The 23,358-nt window shown below is 41.7% G+C and overlaps 1 protein-coding gene across 11 annotated transcripts in view; it reads right to left on the bottom strand.

Moving 5' to 3' along the window:
* Positions 1–23,358, bottom strand: part of dmd (dystrophin) — a 2,003,576-nt gene that overhangs the window by 1,421,527 nt on the left and 558,691 nt on the right. For all 11 annotated transcript variants that reach the window (XM_087992890.1, XM_087992895.1, XM_087992900.1 and 8 more), the window contains exons 5-6: positions 21,922–22,014; positions 342–514 (exon numbers count right to left, since the gene is read on the bottom strand). In XM_087992890.1, coding sequence (XP_087849016.1) covers positions 342–514; positions 21,922–22,014 — 266 coding nt within the window. The remainder of the gene's footprint in view (positions 1–341; positions 515–21,921; positions 22,015–23,358) is intronic.

Genomic DNA, 23,358 nt, shown 5'->3' on the forward strand with positions numbered 1-23,358 from the left:
ATGCAACATTCCGATCCTCTTCTGGAAGGTGTGACGTCCTGAGGTGACGCACTACATAAAAAGGTTCATGCTATTTTCAGTGACTTGTGATAAGAGGTCTGCTAGCTTGTAGCAGCCTTTCAGATCTTATCCTCTTTTTTTTTCCTGAACAAACCTCCTCTATAGGTCAGTGCCACTTCTTCACATGCAGTATTCTGCAAAAGATAAACTGACTCTAACAGCTAACCTGCTCATACTTTCATTGATATCCAAGCTGCTGTGATCAAAGGTAAATTCTGAGCCAATATTTCTGCCTGCCATTTTCATTAAAGAAATCCAAGAAGGGTTTTCCTCTTTCTCACCTGTGACTGTGGATGAGTGCGTTGAAAGCCAAGCCATCGGACCAGCTGGATGTGAAATTGACGACATTAACCGGTCTGTAGTTATGGATGGACTGACGTACCCAGCTCAGCAGAATCTTCTCACTATTGGTCTGCTGCAGGTTAGCCATGATGCCTTTCATAACATTTTTTACCTTAAAAAGAAGAAGGCAGACAAGTTAGCAGAACAGAACATTGACTTTAGGAGCCCAGGACAATTAACACAAACTTGACCCAGTATTTTTTTAAAATTCTGCAATGGGATGCAGGCATCACTGGTAAAGCCAGCATTTAATGTACAAGTAATGTACAACAAGAGCAGTGGTCCCATTACAGGTCGCTCTGCTATAACATGACAGTTGTGTTCCTTTGAAACCTTGCACTGTAGGAAATCGCACTATGGAAAACCGCTATTGAAATCTCTGTACCCATTTAGTAGAAGGTTTGCGTTCCCCAAACAAAATTCACAATTCATCAATCGCATTATAGCCAATTTGCATTGATGAAATGCACATAATACCAGAACAACCTCTGCCAAACACTGGGGAACATCACTTGTTCCTTCTCTCTAGTCCAATATATTTTCCTAATCAATCTGTGCACAAATGTTATGACGTTCCTAGGAGCAGATGGGACTTGAGCCAAGACCACCTGACCCAAAGATTGGGACACTACAACTGCATCCTTCCCTCGCCAGTCTGATAAGCAACAATTCATTAATAATCATTGCTTTCAATCCACTAACCAATTTTATATGGTCAATATCCCTTTTAATTCCATGGGCCCTAATTTTAGGAAGAAGCATATTATGTGTTGTATAACCATACATCTTTCAAAAGTCCACACACAGAGTACCAATCCTTCTCAAAACCTGGTTAAAGAATCTAATGAAATGATCAACATTAGGAGGTCAACGCTCCACACATATACCCAATGTCAATGAGGATAGAGCCCAATAAAGATAGTGTTTACATCTTTCTGTAAATTACCTGCAATTGTGCTATTTTCTTTCCTCTCGATTATTTGGTGCCCTGTCATTTCATAGCATGGTAGCTGATCCACTGTTTCTTAACTCTTAAGAGAACAGACTCAGTTTTTGTTCGTTCAATTCTCTAACCCCTTGATATTACTATAATAGGATTTTGATCACAACTGCCTCTTTTTGTTGCTCGTCCATCTTTCCCGAATTCCTTATAGCCAAGAGTATTCAGTTTCCAGCCTTCCTCTTTATTCAGTCAGACCTGTGTTTTTGTTGTTCAATGAATTAATTGAATGACAAGTGTCTCTTCCCTAGACTGGGGGGTTTCTGGACTCAAGAGCATATTTTTAAGATGACAGGAGAAAGACATGAGGGACAACTTGTTTTTTTACACAGAGTGGCTCATGTATGGAATGAACTTCCAGAGCAAGTGGAGGATGCAAATACAACAGTTACAACATTTAAAAATACATTTGGATGAGTACATGAATATGAAATGTTAGGAGGGATAAGCACTAAGTGCAGGCAGGTCAGGTAAGTTTAATTTGGGATGAATTAGCATGGATCAGTTTGACCGAAGGGTTCAGTGCTCTACGATTCTAAGTTTCAAGTCTCACCAGACAACTGGTGTACACGGCTCATCCAATTTATTCACCACACACTGCACATTTCCCATGCAATTGCACTTTCCCACCCAAATGATCTCCCCAATTTTTAATCTAATCTTTACTCAACTGCTGTGCATCGCTCCAAACCATCCTACTACCTGATTTCACCTCACAGCTGATCCCTGCCATAGTAATTAGCCCCTCATCCAGTGTTAGTTAACCTTTCAGAGGTCAGTTGTCATTTTTATTGACATGTAAATTGAACAAGTTCTTGCTTCCCAAGAAATAATCCCAGTACCCTGAGAACCCAAAGCCCTTCCTCCTGCATCATTCCTCCATCCATGCGTTAACTTACTCTATCCTCACATTGTTGTCTGCATTAAAACCTGCTGCCACAGCTCAAGTCAATTTAGCATTTAATCTTCTGTATAGTGGAGACATAACTATCATCTTCACTTTAATACCTAGGCCAGGTCAGCACAGCTAATAAATACTCCTTTTTTTCCCCTCCCCAAAAAAAGCTAAAGAAGCAGGCTCATACTTAGTCTCAGTAAAACCAAGACAACAATGACATTGCAAATGTAAATGCAAAACTAAGCTCACTGCCTTCACTCCTGCTGCCAGCAACCTACTAGCAAGTTTGGGAAATGATTTAGACTGCAGTGTCATTGCTTCCGTCTGAGCAAACTGAGAGAATGATCTGTTAGATACTTTTGATTCAAATGCTGCACAGCTCACGGTCTTGCAAGACACATTATGGCGGACACAAATATAAATCATTACCAACATTGAAAATTAGAACCAATACAGATATCTTTCTTCGCAAGACCAAATCTGATCTCTGCTTTGAAATGGGAAAATTAACTGACAACATTAAAGGATTATGTTCTAAATTTAAGTTGAAATCAATAATCAGGATCTACACTTGCAGAAAGATTTCAAGATTAATTTTCTTTAAGTATCTCACAATCAGCAGCAATCCTGCAAATGATGACATAGTGACAAGAATAAAATTGAAGTGCCAATAAACTAATTCGCATTTGTTTAAAATGGAAAACATTTCAACAAATATCTGAACAATCTCGTCATTGTTTCTGATGGGAGGACTGACTTGTGCTGGCACAGTTTCCAATGACAGTAACATATCTTTCAAGCAGAACGTACGAATAGCAGTACATCATTCAATGTCTCAAGCTTACTCTGCCATTCAATCAGATAACAGTTGACCTGTATTTCAATTCCATTTACCCTCCTTTGCTCCAGAGTCTTTCATACACTGACCTGACAAAAATCTGATTTAAAAAAAACCAGAAAATGCTAGAAATGCTCAGCAGGGCTGCCCACACCTGAGGAGTGAGAAAGGAACATTGTGGGGTCAATGTTCCTCACCCAGAGGCAGAAACAGACCTGGAGTCTGGACAGGGAGTGGCTTGGTATAACTTTTGCTTTCCCATCCCCCTGCCAATTGAGGCTATCAAGTCAGGAGCTGAGGCGAATGGGAAGGGGATGGTTGGTAACCTGGCCGGAAACAAGCAAGCTACTGCACAACCTTTCAGATCAGTGACCTTTCATTCAATGAAGCCAGATGAAAAGTCAGTGACCTGAAACAGTAACTCTTGCTTTTGTACCTGCAGATACTGCCAGAGCTGTCAGTTGTTCCAGTATTCTCAAATTTCCCACATCCACAATATTTTGCTTTGTGAAGACTTGATAGTCTCAATTTGGAAACTGTCCTGTGACCCAGTATCTGCACATTTTTTGCGAGAAAAGGGATAGATTTCTCCTTTGGGTAAAAATTATTTGCCTGATTTCACTCTAAAATGTCCTGCTATTTCTTGATTATGCTCCTGTGTTCCCAAATCAGAGTAGAGGAAATAGTTTGCATATCTTATTTGTCCAGTCCGGATGAAACTTCAGCAATGAAGTACATCCTTTTTAGATGCTTTGGAACAGATAGAAGTAGTTTGAGGAAGAAGCTTTGAAATGGCTTGTATTTAGACTGCCCGGTTATATTCTCAAACATGCAATGATTAAAATGCTCACAACTCAAGATAATCACCAGGCACACAATCTCTCTTAAAGAAACATCATTTGATTTGCACTAACACCCTAGATGCACAAGCAATTGGTTATCATCACATAAAGGTCACTCTAAAACTGGTCTTGCTGATCACACTGCATTGTGATGTCAACATTAACATTGTAGTTGCTCAGTGGTGTTGCCATCACTAGCTTTGATTCTCATGAAAGCTACTTCTTGTTCTGTACCCCAACAACACTGCACATCTTTGAAAGTGAGCCTACACATAATGAAAAAAGCAGCAAGCTCTTTGTTAAATTGTTCATGAATCAAACAAATCATTGCACTGCTTTCACATCAGCTCTGCTGTAGCTCTCACTTCATCAAAACTGGGGTGAAGTCCAAATGATATCAGTACATAACCTCACATGTTCAATTGCATCATTTTCTTATTCAGCTTCAGGTTTATCTGATGAGATCTCTCTCGCAGTCATACCAGATTGTGATTGTTGTCTGTGATGACTTCTTCACTGCCTCTCCACATTGATATACTAGCAGATCATTCACAGCAGCTTCTACTCCGAAAGATCACCAACTATCCTGTGCTGTCTGCATCGATACTTCCATAACCAAAACCCAAGCAGTAGACACAACCGTATGTCATCCAGAATGCAGTTAGAAAACTGCTGCTTTCATCAGCTTCACTTGCCATTTGTTTATTTGTCGTCCTTTGCCTTGATATATGATGGAAAGAAAATTTAATGGTTCGCACGGGGCAGTGAGAGCTCTTCAAAGCTGGACTCAGATCCTTACTCCAATTTTCCCTCACTGTTACCATGCTGATACTTCAGTCTGTAGGAGTTACACTCTGTTGATTATCCTCTGCTTTTTCAGCTCTATTTTATCCTTCAGGCTTGATGTGAGGGCAGCTGGAACTCTTCCTAACTGAAGGTACATTTGTCACATTCTCATCTGTGTATTTCCATGTTTTGGCTGTCACCCTGATGTTCACCAGGGTGACAGCCAAAACATGGAAATACACAGATTTGTAATCTTCGAGAATTTCTTCTGCTTGGTGGCGTGTAACATGCTGAAAATCTCTTCTGGCATGTTTAAAATTTAGTTAAGATTTGCTTTTGCTGAGATGAGTACATGGTGACTCAGTGGTTAACACTGCTGTGCCACAGCGCCAGGGACCTGGGTTCAAGTTCACCCTCAGGCGACTGTCTGTATGGAGTTTGCACATTCTCCCAGTGTCTGTGTGGGTTTTCCTCTGGCTTTCCTCCCACAGTCCAAAGGTGTGCAGGCTAGGTGGACTGGCAGTGGGAAGGGCAGGGTTTGGGAGGGATGCTCTTTGGAGGATCGGTGTAGACTTGATGAGCCAAATGGTCTGCTTCCACACTGCAGAGATACCATAATCTGCCAAACAAAACTCCACATCTTCATCTTCCCCATTGCATTGTGCTTTCAATTTCAATTGCCCTCTTGGCACCAGAAAGCCTCAACCCTGGCTTCAAGAGCTTCAAATGAGAGTTACCATCTTAACTGAGTGACTTCTCACAGGTCTGCAAAGCTCATGATGTTGTGAAAAGCACTGGTGGGATTTATCTGACACTTTACATTCATTTGTTGCTATCCTTTCTCTGGTATGAATTCTAACAGTAACAAACTATTTATCATCTTTAGACAAGACAATGCTAACCTGTTGCATAGCGCAAAGTGATTCTTCAGAAGCATCAACTGACATTTTTTGAGAAGCCATCCCTATGGGCTTGCTTGGCTTTGTTCTGCTAAAACATACTGGTATTACAGTTCCACAAAGTTACGGTACTGTTTTTCCCATACTGGACATATTTCCTTTCTTTTGTTTGATGTCCTTTGCATTATTTTCAGCCTCATGCCTGTACTCTGCAGTACTCTGCTGGCTTTTCTGCACATATTTATGTTTCCCTCCCCCGTACACTGGGCTTGTTTAGTCTGGCTCTGTCTCAGCAGAACGCAAGGCCTCATCTATTCTTCCATCAATATGCCAATCGTCATCTGACACAATCTCAGAGCTTCTGTATGTGTCAATAACTTCCTTGAGATTAACTTTCTCCTCACTCAACAGATGTACTCTCATGGCAGGATCTTATATGCCTTTGACAATGTTATCTCAGCTGAGATCATTTATCAAGTACCCAAACACTACAGATTCAGCCAGATATACCAATGTCATCACAATATTGATTTATCATCATTCCCAGTCCAAAGCCCTGATGTTGAACCCACAAGTAACATTAATATCTGTTTAAAATTGTGTCTCCAAAGATTTTGAAATCATTTTGTTCCCAAGTGCGATCTAAGCTGCAACACAGCTTAAGCTCTTGTTCCCCAGCACAGATAAAAGAGCTGCTAACCTTATTTACTCAGTACTATTTCACTGTTTTGCTACCAAAATGAGAAAATATTCCAATTCTCTCTCATATCACTTCTACAGGAGCAGAGGGTGAAAGATTCACAGCCATTTTCACATACTCAGTGATTAAAATCTGCAGACTTTTTATTTCTTTTACTTCCTTGCTATTTCTTTCAGTAGCTGCCTATTTATAGCTCTGAAAATCCAGTGGACAGTCTTTGCTATCTTTTTCAGAACAGCTGGTTCTCTTACAGTTCTCAAAGGGCACACATTTTCAGCCACACCACTCTGTTTCAAGTGGGGTATGTTTAATGACTCCCACTTACTGCCCACACAAGGCACTTACAGCAGAGATACAGCATGCCAGAACACTAAATAGTACATGACTTACACAAGTACATTAAGCATTCTTCCAAAAGCTGTTGAATCCCTTGATCATTTTAAACATCTTAATTAGATCACCCTTCAGTTCAACCTTCTAAATTCAAGCTAATATAAACTAAATTTATCAAAACCATGCTCATAATATAGCTTGTTAAACCTCAGTATTATTTGTGCAGGATCCCCAGAGACTAATAATTCCTTCCTAACATATGGTACCCAAACTACATACAGCATTCTAGATGTGGACTAACCAAAGCTCTATGGAATTGAAATATTTTAAATTTTCCTATTGTGCTCCAAGCTCTTAAATGCAAAGGCCAAAACCACATTAACCTTTCTGATCACTTTTTGGGTATTTAGTGATTTGAGCACTCAGAACTATTTGCTTCTCCCATGCTCACTAGTGACATTTCTTTGGACTGCAATTGAATGAATTTAAGCTTCTCCACATTGAAATCCATTTGCTACATTTTTTCCACACTTGTTTAGTCTATCCATTTGTACATTCCCATCTACAGAGTGTATCGAGATTCAGGTACCTATGTAAGTCTGAGCAAACGAGCCTCAATTTTATCACTGGCATTAATTAAAAATATAGAGGTGGCCATAAGAGCAAAATACTAAGCACAAGGAGATATTCATCTGTTCTTCCCAAGTAACTTCAGTGAGGATCATCTAACATCACTGATCAAGTCAACTATTCTATGGTTGTGGCATCAATTAGATAAAGGATTCTGTGATTCCTGATGCTTAAATGGCTATTTGCAAACTCAAAGCATAAAATGAACAAAAAGAAAATAATGCAGATGCTGAAAATCTGCAACAGAGAAAATATTGGCAAAACTCAGCAGGTCCATTACAGGCCTGGCAGCATCTGTGACAACAGACACAGAATTAACACTTTGAATCCAGAATGACTTCTCATCAGAACTGAAAGATGTTGGAAAATGGATTTTCTTTTAAATACTCTTGAGAGGGACAGAGGAGGAGCAAGAGGACAGATGGTGTAGGTGCAAGTGGGTGAAAGGGAGAGAGTTGGTCTTTTCTACCACGCAGGAAGTAACCAAGATACAAACATGACACCATTGTAGGAGAGGGGTGCTTGGGGGAGGGGGGGGGTGGAATCTAAGCAAAATTGACAGTACATAACATGGTCAGTTTATGAAGTTATTGCAGCCCCAGGGTCTCAATATTCAATTGAGATGAGGTTTTGTTCTTCACGCTTATAATGTACTTCATTTAAATATTGCAGCTGACCCTGGACAGAAATGTTAGCATGACAGCAAGGCATGCTTTCGTGAAATGGCAAGCAACTGTGCAGTTAGCTTCATTCCTCCAGAGAGACATGTCCCATAAAATGGTTACCTAATCGGTGTTGGGTCTCGTCAATGGAAAGGAGACCGCATTGCGAGCACTGAATGCAGTCAGCTTGATTGAAAGTAGTACAAGTGAAATGCTGCTTCACCAGAAAGATGGGTTTTGGACCTTGGACAGCAAATTACAGTAGATGCTGGAATCTGTACTGAAAACAACCAATGCTGGAAATGACAGCAAGTCAGGCAAAATCCATGGAGAGAGAGCAAGACAACGTTTAAAATCGATTCTTCATCAGAGCTGGTGAAGTGTGGAGGCACAGCATTTGCATGATAGTTTAGGGGCGAAGTGGTGAGAGGGGGGATAGTGTATGTAGGGTGCTGGGGAGAAAGGATGTTCATAGGTCAGACTAAGTGATCAGAATGTGAGAATGGCAGAACAATGGTGTGTCTTCTGCCAGGCTGGAAAGGATAGACAGTCCCATTGGGATGTGGATAGTTTGGGGGGCGGGGGGGGGAAGGGGGGAAGCAGGGTGGTCACAGCGATGAGGACATGATAACAGACTGTAACAAGCTAAAAGAAAAGGCAGAAATGGAAGATGGTTCACAACGTGAAGGTGTTGAATTCAATATTAAGTCCAGAAGGTGTAAAGTGTGTAAAGTGCCTAGTTCGGAGCAAAGTGGTGATTCGGCAAGTGTTACACCTTCTGTAATAGCAACTTAGGACATTTCTGATGAGAACAAAATCAAGCATTTTACTTCAGGTCATCAGAGTTTAAAAGAAAACCTCTTAGCAGAGTTACAGAAAAGACAAATACTCTCAAAGCACATAATTCTGTTCTTCAAATATTATCTCTACTACATTATTAAAAATATTATTGTCCACAAAAGTTACTTCATACATTGTTTATTTGATCAACATCAGGAATTAAGAGGAACTTCTCATCTTTCCATTTCATCTGTTAAAAGGGTTGAACCTCTGCTCGCAAGTGGAGACAAGAATACTAGGAAACAGCTACACTATCGCGCCCAGAGAATGTTTCCAGGAAAAGTAGACAGTGCATTGGCTGCTCAGTTGACAGAAGCAGAAAGCTGATTAACATTGTATTGGCTCTAATTAGGGGTCATCTTTCCAGCTTTGGGCAGTGGAGTAGGTTGCAGGCAGTAAAGTAACATTGGCAGTCCAGACAATTCATCTGGAAAGTTTTCTCCATTGTTCCATGGGATCTATTGCCTTTGGCCTGAGGAATTGGTTCTTCCAAAGTATACTTGCAAAGACATTTTTATATCAAAACATCCTTGGTTTCCACTACCTAACTCAATAGTGCCCACCAGTCCTGAGATGGCCTTCAAGATTCCTGAGCTTCCAGCTTTTTGACTGAGCTGCAGTAACAGGAGTCCATCATCTACAGAAGTAATTGATTGGGAAGTTGTCTCCATGAGATTGAGACCCTGGTATCACCACCAACAGGTTCAGTCTCAGAACCTCCATGTGGGCCCTTCAATTGTTTGAAACCCATTTGAAAATCAGGGCAAAGTCTCACCCCAGAGGAAGGTTAGCAATTGATATGCTGTACACTTCTGAAAGAAGAGTTAAAGACAGAAACTACCATGATTGCTGAGGCCATTTCAGAAGCTTTGGGAGTCTCTTTCATCCTAAAAGCTGGAGGTCCACCACAGTATAACCACCAACTAGTTTGCACTATGGGCATTAAAATAGAACTCTTTTTCAGAAACGTTTTGCGGAAGACTATTTAAGACACTGGGCAGGGTAAATCATGTTGGTTCAGTGTAGCATTCCAAGAATCAGACTTGAAAAACCTCTGATGGGGAATTCTTCAGATATATTGTGTGCTCATCAGGCGTACGTCCAGAACTTGCTCAAAATACTCAGCAGGTTAGGCCGCATGTGTGATGAGAGAAACAAAGGCATTGAGACAAATCTTACAAACAGTAACCGAGAAGGATCCCATTCTGTCAGAACGTAATGCAACAATGGTTTTCATGGATCTAGAGGAGCCATCTTATTATCGAGGTTATCGAGCAAAACTCGGTACCATCCCTGCAGTGAAGTGGTGAGCACAAACATGACCTGGTCCTTGGCTGTTAAGGGAACTGAATACGTCACAAGCATTGTTAGACATGAAGATGTTCTGATCTCAATGACTGGACCTCCACACCCAAACCATGCCCAGTTACATGAGGCATGAAACAGATTCCCATTCTCCCACTGACCTTTGACATGATTGCTTCTGTCTCTGCAGAACTGGTACGTCATGGGTGTTCTTGCTAGCTAACTGAAGGCTTCAGCAACAATGATGTAAATGAAAACTCACAAGATGCTCAATGCGCAAGTACAGAAACATTCAGAAACTAGATTTCAGCGGCAAATGAAACAAAGCGTCCTTTCTTTAAAATTTACTGCAAATGTGGCTAACCCTATTGTAGCAGGGTGATCCAATTGGGTGATGCATCCGTGAGGGAAAAATCATCCAAAGTTGTAAAACATAATTTAGATGATTTTTTGAAGATTGAGTACATAATTTAAATTAAATTTGCACATCATTAAACAGCTAACTTCAACCTCAAATATCAAAATTCAAATGAAACATTGTCATAAACACACAGTGCAAGGCTGAGAGCCCAACTTTCCAATATGTACAGATTACCAAGCTCCATACAATCACTGCTATATTTTATCGTCATTCATCTCCATACATCTATATAACTCGACATAATATATAGTCCAAATTCAACTGTATTGCACACTTCCAGCATAGCTTTTATTTCTCCCCAACCTTAAATATTAATGTAAGCAAATAAAAATTCTTCATCCTGCTGTTAAAATGGATATTTGTGATGATTTATTGCCAACAAATTAATACAACTAATACTCACACCTGGCCTCTGATTCATGACTGGAGGTACAAATCTTATCCTTAACCAGAACACAACTCCTTCCCAGACTAGATTGTGCAGAGATAGTCATTTGTTGTGCTGCTCGCATTGTTCACATTGTACTGATTAAATTTCCTCAGTAAATACAATATTGTAAAACCTTCACAAACCTTGCACAATATTGTATTAATAAATTAATACGAGCAAATGATTAAATTGTATTTTATCCTCCATTTGTATATTTATTTGTTTCCCATCTCTGTATCTAAGGGCTGCACAGTCGCTCAGTGGTTAGCACTGCTGCCTTACAGCACCAAGGACAGGGGATTGATTCCAGCCTTGGACAACTGTGTGTGGAGTTTGCACGTTCATCCTGTATCTGCATGGGTTTCCTCCGGGTGCTCCAGTCTCCTCCCACGATCCAAAGACGTACAGGCAAGGTCGAATGGCGATGGGAAATGCAAGTTCTTGGTGGGATGGTCTTCAGAGGATCAAATGGAGTCAATGGGCCAAATAGCCTACTTGCGCACAGTAGAGATTCTAATCTTTCCATGTATTGTCTTCAGTCAAAGCTGACCAGTATTCTACTATTCACCTCTGACCAGTTCTCTGCTTTGTCATCACAACCATTACCAATCCACGTTTTGACACATGACACCTTTGATCTTTAAACTCCCTTATACTCTAACCGTTCATTCCATTCCAATTCTTCCTCTCCCTTTTCCAACAGTGGAAAACCCATCCATTTCCAGCGCTGTTCCTTTCCAAAGTGTCAGATAAGATTCAAAGTAGACTCAGTTGCTCTCTCCACTTATGTTGTGTTACGACAAGGCAGTGAATCCTTCTGTTATTTAAACCAAACTCCCAGAAAAGCTCACCTCACCTTGTAATCTGTTAAAGTAAGAATGACAGAGAACTCCCAAATTCCACTATTTAATGAAAATAACAACAAATTTTTCAACTCTAAAAGTGAACATTAAACAACAAATTTTCACAACTCTATGACCCCCTTGTTTTGAAACTGCTTATCTCCTGCCTCCAACTCTATAACAATATGCTGTTCCAATAAGCCACTTATTAAAATTACACCAACGTAATTACAAAACCACACAGCCACTGTCGTCTTCTGTGACTTCACTCTTCCGGCTGAAGATCTCCCTAGGTCTTCTTCTGTCTTTTTATGATGAGTACGTTTCATATGAAAAGGTACCTTTGATAAAGACTGTTTTCTAATCTCTTGGGTCTCTCTCAATGGCAGCTGCTCTCTCTCCAATTTTCAAAATATCTGCATTTTTATATCCCCAACATCAGATCATCTCATTGGTTCAATGTTGTCAAAACAATAAATTCAAACTCGATTGGGTTTTTGCATGCTGAGGCATAATTTTAACAGATTGGTTAAATTCAAATTGTTGTCAAAACAGCAACCAAAACCCAGGTATCCATTTCACAGCCAAATGTTACATATTTTCAATTTTCCAGTACACTCTGGGACTGCCATCAAATCAAAAACACAGGTGCCTGTAAGCTCTCAGTTCAGAACAGCATTCACCCTCTTTTAAAGGTACAGTACATACCTTCAACTTCATAACAGTTGTCAGAGCTACTTGGGTGCCTCCAGCACTTTTAGTTTTTCATTCATAAAGTCTGAAGCAGATTGGCATTGCAGGATATAAAACTAGCCAATTTAATGTAACTTACAATAAAGTACAAGGGTTAAGTGACTGTGCAAGTGAAAGGGTAAGAAGAGTTGAGTTACATATGCTTTTGCTTTAATTTTCAGCATCAGGAATTGATTTTTATTCTGTTTCAGAAGAGTAAGCTTGTCAGTGAGTATCCAGGGAGTTTGACTATCGTTTATTCAATTCCTCAGATTCAACTTAGTAAAACAATTTTTGGCATACTTAAAATTATACTTTAAAAATTAAACACAACTTTGTGAATTAGAAAACATAAAGGATGTCAATACAAGTGATGTATCATAATTGCAGCATGTTGGAGTTCCTAGATGCCAGGACAATCCAGGGTGAACACATCAGGGGCAAATGTTTGAAGTTCAAGCAGCCTCAGCGCAGAGAATATGAACTGGAGACTGATTTACAGACATTGTGATGCATCAGGAAGGGGAAAAGCTACTTCGGTTATTCATACTGGGATGCAGTCACATCTGTTGAGGGTGAGTTGTGAGACAATGGTCAGTGTTACAGGATCCTGGGTAATCCAAGATGGAGGATGGGAAAAATTTCTGGCTGTCAGAGCTGCTCTTTTTTTTGAGGTATTTTAGATGTTGGAGGTGATTTCCTCGAATTCCAGGTGCAGCAATTACTGTTTTATATGCTGTTGCATTGTTTTGGAACTTTGGGAAAAAAAAGTCAAAACAACAGCAGTTTTAAAAGGGAAAAGAGCAGACAAAGGAAGCACATGGTGAGGACAGTGCAGGAGAGAGAGAGAGAGAGTAAGAGAGAGAGAGAGAACCTGCACATTTGCTGTTTGAATTCGTGTATCGCTGGACATCGGAGTTCATCTGGGAAAATTAACAAACAGTGAAATTCACAACTAATCTTGGAGGAACTGTTGGGCGAAGGTCACAGCACAGAATCAGATAAGTTAATCGTTGTTTTAAGTCTGTCCAAGAGAAAGGCTGTATTAGTGGGTTCTTTCTTGATTACATGTTTTTAGAGATAAGTCTCTTGATTAAACTTAAAATATAAGCCATAGCTATTACTTTAACCTGGTGCAGTGTTTAGATTAGATTAGATTAGATTAGATTACTTACAGTGTGGAAACAGGCCCTTCGGCCCAACAAGTCCACACCGCCCCACCAAAGCGCAACCCACCCATACCCCTACATTTACCCCTTACCTAACACTACGGGCAATTTAGAATGGCCAATTCACCTGACCTGCACATCTTTGGACTGTGGGAGGAAACCGGAGCACCCGGAGGAAACCCACGCAGACACGGGGAGAACGTGCAAACTCCACACAGTCAGTCGCCTGAGGCGGGAATTGAACCCGGGTCTCTGGCGCTGTAAGGCAGCAGTGCTAACCACTGTGCCACCGTGCTGCCCACAAGAGGAATAAGACGGTGTTATTTTCTGGGTCTGTAGATTGTGAAGGGGCAAAAATGGCCTTTGCAGTGATATGTACTTCTTGTCAGATGTGGGAGTTTAAAAGAGAGTTTAAGGGTTACTGCGGAGTACATCTGCCATAAATGTTGTTGGATGCGAATCTTATCAGATCGAGTGGATCGGTTGGAGAGGCAGATAGAAGCGATGAGGAATTTGCAACAGCAACAGTATGCGATGGATGGTAGTTATAGGAAGGGGGAAAGTCTCAGATACAGTCACACAGATGGGTTAACTCCAGGAAGGGTAAGAGAGGTAGGCAGCTAGTGCAGGAGTTTTTTGTGGATATACCCATTTCAAAAAGGTATGCTATTTTGGAAAATGCAGGGGGTGATGGTTTCTCAGGGGAATGTAGCACGAACAGCCAAGTTTCTAGTATTGAGACTGGCTCTAATGCAATTGAGACTGGCTTCCAAGAGATCAATTGTATTAGGGGATTCTGTAGTCCGAGGTACAGACAGACGTTTTTGTGGCCAGCAGAATGGCGTGTTGTTTCCCTGGTGCCAGGATCAAGATGTCTCAGAGAGGGTGCAGAATGTTCTCACGGGGCAGAGGGGCCAGCAGGAAGTCATTGTCCACATTGGAATCAACGATACAGGAATGGAAAAGGTTGAGATTCTGAAGGGAGATTACACAGAGTTAGGCAGAAATTTAAAAAGGAGGTCCTCAAGGGTAGTAATATCTGGATTACTCCCAGTGCTACGAGCTAGTGAGGGCAGGAATAGGAGGATAGAGCAGATGAATGCATGGTTGAGGAGCTGGTGTATCGGAGAAGGATTCACATTTTTGGATCATTGGAATCTCTTTTGGGGTAGAAGTGACCTGTACAAGAAGGACGGATTGCACCTAAATTGGAAGGGGACTAATATACTGGCAGGGAAATTTGCTAGAACTGCTTGGGAGGATTTAAACTCGTAAAGTGGGGGCTGGGACCCAGCGGGGTTGGACCTAGGGAGATAGTGAGGAAAGAGATTCATCTGAGACGGGTAGAGTTGAGAAAAGAAGCGAGTCAAACAGTCAGGGCAGGGAGGGACAAGGTAGGACTAATAAATAAAACTGCATTTATTTCAATGCAAGGAGCCGAACAGGGAAGGTAGATGAACTCAGGACATGGTTAGGAACATGGGACTGGGATATCATAGCAATTACAGAAACATGACTCAGGGATGGGTAGGACTGGTAACTTAATGTTCCAGGATACAAATGCTACAGGAAGGTTAGAAAGGGAGGCAAGAGAGGAGGGAGAGTGGCATTTTTGATAAGGGATAGCATTACAGCTGTGCTGAGGGAGGAAATACATCCAGGGAAGTTATTTGGGTGGAACTGAGAAATAAGAAAGGGATGATCACCTGACTGGGATTGTATTATAGACCCCCTAATAGTCAGAGGGAAATTGAGAAACAAACTTGTAAGGAGATCTCAGTTATCTGTAAGAATAATAGGGTAGTTATGGTAGGGGATTTTAAGTTTCCATACATTGACTGGGGCTGCCATAGTGTTAAAGGTTTAGATGGAGAGGAATTTATTAAGTGTGTACAAGACAATTTTCTGATTCAGTATGTGGATGTACCTACTAGAGAAGGTGCAAAACTTGACCTACTCTTGGGAAATAAGGCAAGGCAGGTGACTGAGGTGTCAGTGGGGGAGCACTTTGGGGCCAGCGACCATAATTCTATTCATTTTAAAATAGTGATGGAAAAGGATAGACCAGATGTAAAAGTTAAAGTTCTAAATTGGAGAAAGGCCAATTTTGATGGTATTAGGCAAGAACTTTCAAAAGCTGATTGGAGGCAGATGTTAACAGGTAAAGGGGCAGCTGGAAAATGGGAAGCCTTCAGAAATGAGATAACAAGAATCCAGAGAAAGTATATTTCTGTCAGGGTGAAAGGGAAGGCTGGTAGGTATAGGGAATGCTGGATGACTAAAGAAATTGAGGGTTTGGTTAAGAAAAAGAAGGAAGCATATGTCAGGTATAGACAGGATAGATCGAGCGAATCCTTAGAAGAGTAGAAAGAAAGTAGGAGTATACTTAAGAGGGAAATCAGGAGGGCAAAAAGGGGACATGAGATAGCTTTGGCAAATAGAATTAAAGAAGAATCCAAAGGGCTTTTACAAATATATTAAGGACAAAAGAGTAACTAGGGAGAGAATAGAGCCCCTCAAAGATCAGCAAGGCAGCCTTTGTGGGGAGCTGCAGAAAATGGGGGAGATACTAAATGAGTATTTTGCATCAGTATTTACTGTGGAAAAGGATATGGAAGAAATAGACTGTAGGGAAATAGATGGTGACATCTTGCAAAATGTCCAGATTACAGAGGAGGAAGTGCTGGATGTCTTGAAATGGTTAAAGGTAGATAAATCCCCAGGATCTGATCAGGTGTACCCGAGAACTCTGTGGGAAGCTGGAGAAGTGATTGCTGGGCCTCTTGCTGAGATATTTGTATCATCGATAGTCACAGGTGAGGTGCCGGAAGACTGAAGGTTTGCAAACGTGGTGCCACTGTTTAAGAAGGGCGGTAAAGACAAGCCAGGGAACTATAGACCGGTGAGCCTGACCTCAGTGGGGGGCAAGTTGTTGGAGGTAATCCTGAGGGACAGGATGTGCATGTATTTGGAAAGGCAAGGACTGATTAGGGATAGTCAACATGGTTTTGTGTGTGGAAAATCATGTCTCACAATCTTGATTGAGTTTTTTGAAGAAGTAACAAAGAGGATTGATGAGGGCAGAGCAGTAGATGCGATCTATATGGACTTCAGTAAGGTGTTCGACAAGGTTCCTCATGGGAGACTGATTAGCAAGGTTAGATCTCATGGAATACATGGAGAACTTGCCATTTGGATACAGAACTGGCTCAAAGGTTGAAGACAGAGGGTGGTGGTGGAGGGTTGTTTTTCAGACTGGAGGCCTGTGGCCAGTGGAGTGCCACAAGGATCGGTGCTGGGCCCTCTACTTTTTGTCATTTACATAAATGATTTGGATGCGAGCATATGAGGTATAGTTAGTAAGTTTGTAGATGACACCAAAATTGGTGGTGTAGTGGACAGCAAAGAGGGTTACCTCAGAATATAACAGGATCTGGACCAGATGGGCCAATGGGCTGAAAAATGGCAGATGGAGTTTAATTCAGATAAATGCGAGGTGCTACATTTTGGGAAAGCAAATCTTAGCAGGACTTATACACTTAATGGTAAGGTCCTAGGGAATGTTGCTGAACAAAGAGACCTTGGAGTCCAGGTACATAGCTCCTTGAAAGTGGAGTCACAGGTAGATAGGATAGTGAAGAAGGCGTTTGGTATGCTTTCCTTTATTGGTCAGAGTATTGAGTAGAGGAGTTGGGACGTCATGTTGCGACTGTACAGGACATTGGTTAGGCCACTGTTGGAATATTGCGTGCAATTCTGGTCTCCTTCCTATCGGAAAGATGTTGTGAAACTTGAATGGGTTCAGAAAGGACTTACAAGGATGTTCCTCGGGTTGGAGGATTTGAGCTACAGGGAGAGGCTGAACAGGCTGGGGCGTCGGAGGCTGAGGGGTCACCTTATAGAGGTTTACAAAATTATGAGGGGCATGGATCGGATAAATAGATAAAGTCTTTTCTCTGGGGTCGGGGAGTCCAGAACTAGAGGGCATAGGTTTAGGGTGAGAGGGAAAAGATATAAAAGAGACCTAAGGGGCAACCTTTTCACGCAGAGGGTGGTACGTGTATGGAATGAGCTGCCAGAGGAAGTGGTGGAGGCTGGTACAATTGCAACATTTAAGAGGCACTTTGATGGGTATATGAATAGCAAGGGTTTGGAGGGATATGGGCCAGGTGCTGGCAGATGGGACTAGATTGGGTTGGGATATCTGGTCGGCATGGACAGGTTGGACTGAAGGGTCTGTTTCCATGCTGTACATCTTTATAACTCTATGACAGGAGTGTCTGCCTTTGCAACTGTCCAACACATCGGAGGTACTTTCAGTTTGTCTGGATGAGAGGAAGGGCTGCAGAGTGAATGCACAAACTGACCATGGTGTTATGGTTTCAGAAGTCACTCACGTGGGGGCGAGTAGTCAGGAGGAATATGGTGGCAGTGAGGGACTCTATAATGAGGGGGCTTCCACAATTCTCTGCAACAAAGAGTGTGCATCCAAACAACCTGCCAGGTTTTTTGGTCAACTGCTCCGGGCTAGAGAGAGACTTTTAGTGGAAGGTTGAAGACGGTTATCATGGTCTAGACACCAGTGGCATCAGTAGGACAAAGAAAGAGGTTCTGTTTAATCACTATGAGGAGCAAGGTATTAAACCCAAAACTAGAACTTCGAAGACCATAAATTTTGCACTATTATCGAAGCAATGTGGCATAGGGCAAATCTGATCAGAGAGCTGAATGCATGTCTCAAAGATGGGTGCAGGAAAAGTGGGTTCCAACTCACCCTTTACAGGTCGGAGAATCAAGGTAGAAATAGTAAGAGCTTGTCAGAAATGCGATAATCATGGGAGATTTTAATTTACATTTCGACTGGAAAGGTCAGATGAACAGAGGTACCCCAAACAAAGAGCTCACAGAACATTTTCAGGGTAGTTCCTTAGCATGGCATATTCTGGAGCCAACCAGAAAGTAGGTTCTCCTGGACTTCGAGCAGTGCAATGAGCTAGGATTGATTAATGATCCCATTGTGACGGCACCCCTAGTTAGCAGTAGCCATAAGATGGTGGAATTTAACATTCAGGTTGAGGTAGAGAGAAACAGCTGGAAGATGATATTTTGAAATATACAAAGGGAATTACGAGGGCATGAAAGCTGAATTCACTGAAGTGAATGGGAAGTCGGAAAATTGGGCAGAATATGAAACAAAGCAGAGTGATCACTAAATTAGTAAGGAGGGACAATTAGAGTTCAAGAGAAAGCTAACAAAACAAAAACAGCGAGTATGATGTTTTATTTGAAGTGTTTGCAAAATGAGAGTTTTGCCTTTCAAAGGCAGACCAGAGAATTAATCGGAGGTATTTTGCATCATTCTTCACAAGAGAGGGTGTAGGTTACATCCTAGTGATACATCACAAAATGGAAGAGAGGGAGGAATTCAGGAAAAATCAAAATCACCAAAGAAACGGAGCTGCGCAAATTGTTGAATCTGTGCGTTGATGGATTTCATCCTAAGGTCTTAGCAGAAGGGGCGAGTGGGATAATTGATGCATACCGTTTAATTTTCCAAAATTCACTTGATTTAGAACATTTCCATGAGGTTGGAAGGCAGTGAATGTCACTGTTTTGTTTGAAAGGGAGGTTCACAGAAAGTCGGACACTACAGACAAGTTAGCTGATAACCTGTCATGGAGAAAATGTTAAAGGATGGTATTAAAAAGCTATAGCAGGGCACTTGGAAAAGTTCAAGGCAATCAGAGAAGATTTATTAAATCTTCAGTACTAAATGTACTAAATACTGGAATGGGAGGGATTGCCTTGAGGAAAAGTTGGATCAGCAAGGCTAACATCTTCTCGGGTTTGGACGAGTTAGGGGTGACTTCATTGTAGCATTTATAATCTTGAGGGATCAGGACAGGGTAGCTGCGGAGAGAATGGTTTCTCCTCACGGGCATATAGAACTATGGGTCATTATTTCAAAATCAAAGGCTACTAATTAAAACAGAGGTAAGGCTTTTATTTTCAACCCACCCACACACACATTGCAAATTTCCCAGCAAAAGTGTTGGAAGCATAATATTTTTAAAGCTGATGTAGACAGATTATTGTTAAGCAAGAGGGTGAAAGATTAGCAGGATTAAGCAGGAATATGGATTTAAGGTTTTAATCAGGTCAACCATGAACTTACTGAATGGTGGGACAGGCTCAACACTCCTCCTAATTCATCTGACCATATCAATCACCCAGTGGCTTAGGGGCAGGGCTGATACCACAATGTTGTAGCAGTAGATGGCTCAGATGCAGCCCTTGGTGCTTCTACCTCTTTTACACAAATCACAACACTGAAGCTGGCAATGGGCACTGCCAAAGCCTGACATGAGATGGATGGTGACAAAAGCTTGCAACCACTCAGGGACCTTGAGCAATGTGATGTGGGACAGGAAATACTGCAGGGCTTTTGTTGAAGAACTGGGCAGAAATAGAGGATGGAAAACTAACACGTATACTGGAAACACTTGCACATCCTGGAGACAGGGCAGACCAAAAGGGTCAGAGAGATGTACAGCATGGACCCTTCCGTCCAATTCACCCATGTCGACCAGCAATTGGCCCATATCCCTCTAAACCCTTCCTATTCATATATCCATCCAGATGCCGTTTCAATGTTGTAACTGTACCAGCCTCCACCACTTCCTCTGGCAGCCCATTCCACACATGCACCTCCCTTTGTGTGAAAAGTCTCTTTTACATTTTCCCCCTCACATCCTAAACCTATGCCCTCTGATTCTTGAGTCCCCCACTGAACGGAAAGCTGTGATGTTTTATCACAAGGGATTCACATACATTAAGAAGCTCCTTTTTATGCTTCAAGGTTCTGAAAACCTCTTCTCTACCACGAAAAGATTTCTGCCAACTCACACAAATGTTATAGCTGGCCATGATTTGGTTAATGAGACTGACTCTTTCAATCCAGTGCAAGCTTATTGCACCAGACATTCACTCCAATTTCCTCGTGAAGATTTTCTTGTTTTTTTAAAAAAATTGAACCTGCAGCACCTGAACCAGTCTAACGAACAATGTTTAAACTTCCCTTAGAACCCTGTATTCCTGTCTAAGCCTGTCTTTCTCAGACTGACAGTTTCAAGGCGACAGATCACCATTTTGTACTGTGTGGGGTCATTGGATGTATGCAGTTCTGCTGTCTGTATGTGTAGGTCCACATGCACATGCATCTAACGGATCCCTGTGCACAGACTGGGTTTTACAGACCTGCCAACTGACCAGCTCCAAAAAAGTGGGAACATTCTAAACCATGCTCACACACAGCTCTCTTGTGTCAATGCCAAGAAATGGGCGACGCACCAATAAGAACTAAAACACACCACCAAATATTCCAGAAAGTGAATTCTCATAAGAGACCCATTGTGACTCCTTCTGAAAATGCCATGAGACTGCTGACAACTTAAAATAAATCGCAGACTCTCTTTCTCATGCAAAGTTAATAATGTACTCCCTACAGTCACAGTTCTGTGAAATGAAATATCTCTGACGTGTTTGAGCTATTAACTGAGAAGTCAACCTTCAAAATTTCAGTTGGAAAACTGTGCATTTCAGTATAGTTTTTCACTTTTAAGGAGTTGTATTAAAGGTCACTTCACCTGATAAACTACTGTATTATTGCAAGAATGTCTTCCAGCCCATGAAACAAAAAGGGTACATTCATACAGCTGCACAATTCCATCCAATGAGGATAATGATATTGGACAGTAGGTGAGGAAGTTAAGATCAATCAACAATCCCACCTCACTGACTAACGTTAAGACAGCAGCTTGCTTTGACTGTTTTTTTTTATGCACAGAGTCAGATATAACCACAGGAAACCCCTCGCCTGGTTTCTTCAGTCATTAGATATTGTGCAGCATTGGTGCAAACCAAAGAGCAGACCACTTTGGCCAAAGGACATTTGCCTGACCAGATGATGGAGTAAAAGGCGAGTCCACACATTCACCAAACTCAAACAGAACTGGTAAAGACAGTTTTCATAAAATACAGTGGACAAATCTGGGTTGTAGCTGTGGAACATCTGAAAGTAACACAAACCTGTGGCAACAGAGTCATCCTGACTGAACATGACTGCAAAATCCCTGCCATTTCATAACAAACAAATGATAAAAACGAATGATGGGTATTATATTGTTATTTACCTGCCAGTGAAGGATGATACTCCAGATCAAGCCAAGGGTAAGTTTATGATTTCCATCCACTATGTCACTTCCACCGATATTTACCAAATCCACCTGTGGAGACACAAAGAGGACAAATGAGTCACGTAACTCATAACAGGATACTTTTCTCCCCAAGGGCTGACCCAAGCATATTCAACCAGCCACCTGAAAACCTTTCAATGAGAAATCCAAGCTGCTAAACAGAGACAGAATACAGGCTGGAACCTTCAGTCCTCTCCTTTGGTGAGTTTAATGGAGTGGTGGACGGAGAGAAACGTTAAAGCAGGTTCGCACCTCTGTGGTAGGAAGGCCCAAAGTCTTCATGCCCTATGGCAATTGATGCCCTTAACTGGCCATATTATTTACATTAGATTACTTAGATTACTTACAGGGTGGAAACAGGCCCTTCGACCCAACAAGTCCACACCGACCCGCCGAAGGGTAACCCACCCATACCCCTACATATTATGGCTGTATAAAGGCCAATCCTTTCTGAAGCTAGGTAGCTTGGGGGTGGGGAGAGAGAAAGGTGACATTCACTGTGTAACGCACATATCCAGAAATTCCATGTGGGGTTATGTGCATGCTATGACAAAGATTGTTTTTAAAAGAAACTTAATAATTAGGAAACTTGGGTGTGGGGTACAGAGAGTGACTCCGCACCATTTCAGCCAAATTTACTCCCCCAAGAGCCCTCACCTGTGGCCTGTGATCCAGCAGGGATACATTATAAGCAGGTACCGTGCCAGGATTAGTACTAGCTGCCTACCCACTGGCTCTGCCATTCAGCAGGGATTTAGACCTCTGATTGGCTGGCAGTCCATCCCACAGTTCTTGGGACCAGGGCTAGGCTCACCAAAGGTCTTTTCAGTGCTTCAACAACACATGATATGGCCCACCTTCCTGATTGAGCTATTCCAAGACTCGAATCACCCCCTTGAGATTCTAGCACATAGATCCGACACTTGTATATAAACAGTGATTTGAATGAGCAAACTATTTGGTGCATATTGCAATCCAGGAGAAGCGAATGATTGCTGCCTGAGTTTGGAATGCTCATCTTTCTCCAAAGCCTCCCCTACCACCCTTCTTACCCCTTCTAATTGAATCTTGTTCACGAACCCCAGACCTCGTTGTCTGAATCCCTTTTCTGCTGAACTTTTGATCATCCAACTTCTCTTCCTATTTCCCAAACGAGTCAATGCTGTTAAAAGTTAATCTGTTGCAGTTCTAACGTTTTGCAGTATCATTGAGAAGCTATAAAGACCATGTGTTTATCTGTATTTTTGATTGTGGACAAACTGTAGGAAGGTGTGGGGTAAAATTGCTTCAAAACCAAGGATCGCAGAAAAGTTCTGACAGAGAGTCACAGAAACAGTAACTCTGTTTTCATTCCACAGATGCTGCCAGACCCGT

The sequence above is a fragment of the Chiloscyllium plagiosum genome, unplaced genomic scaffold (genome assembly GCF_037043375.1).
Source record: "Chiloscyllium plagiosum isolate Xiang-an unplaced genomic scaffold, Cpla_swu_hap1 HiC_scaffold_12, whole genome shotgun sequence".
In the NCBI taxonomy this organism is placed as follows: domain Eukaryota; kingdom Metazoa; phylum Chordata; class Chondrichthyes; order Orectolobiformes; family Hemiscylliidae; genus Chiloscyllium; species Chiloscyllium plagiosum.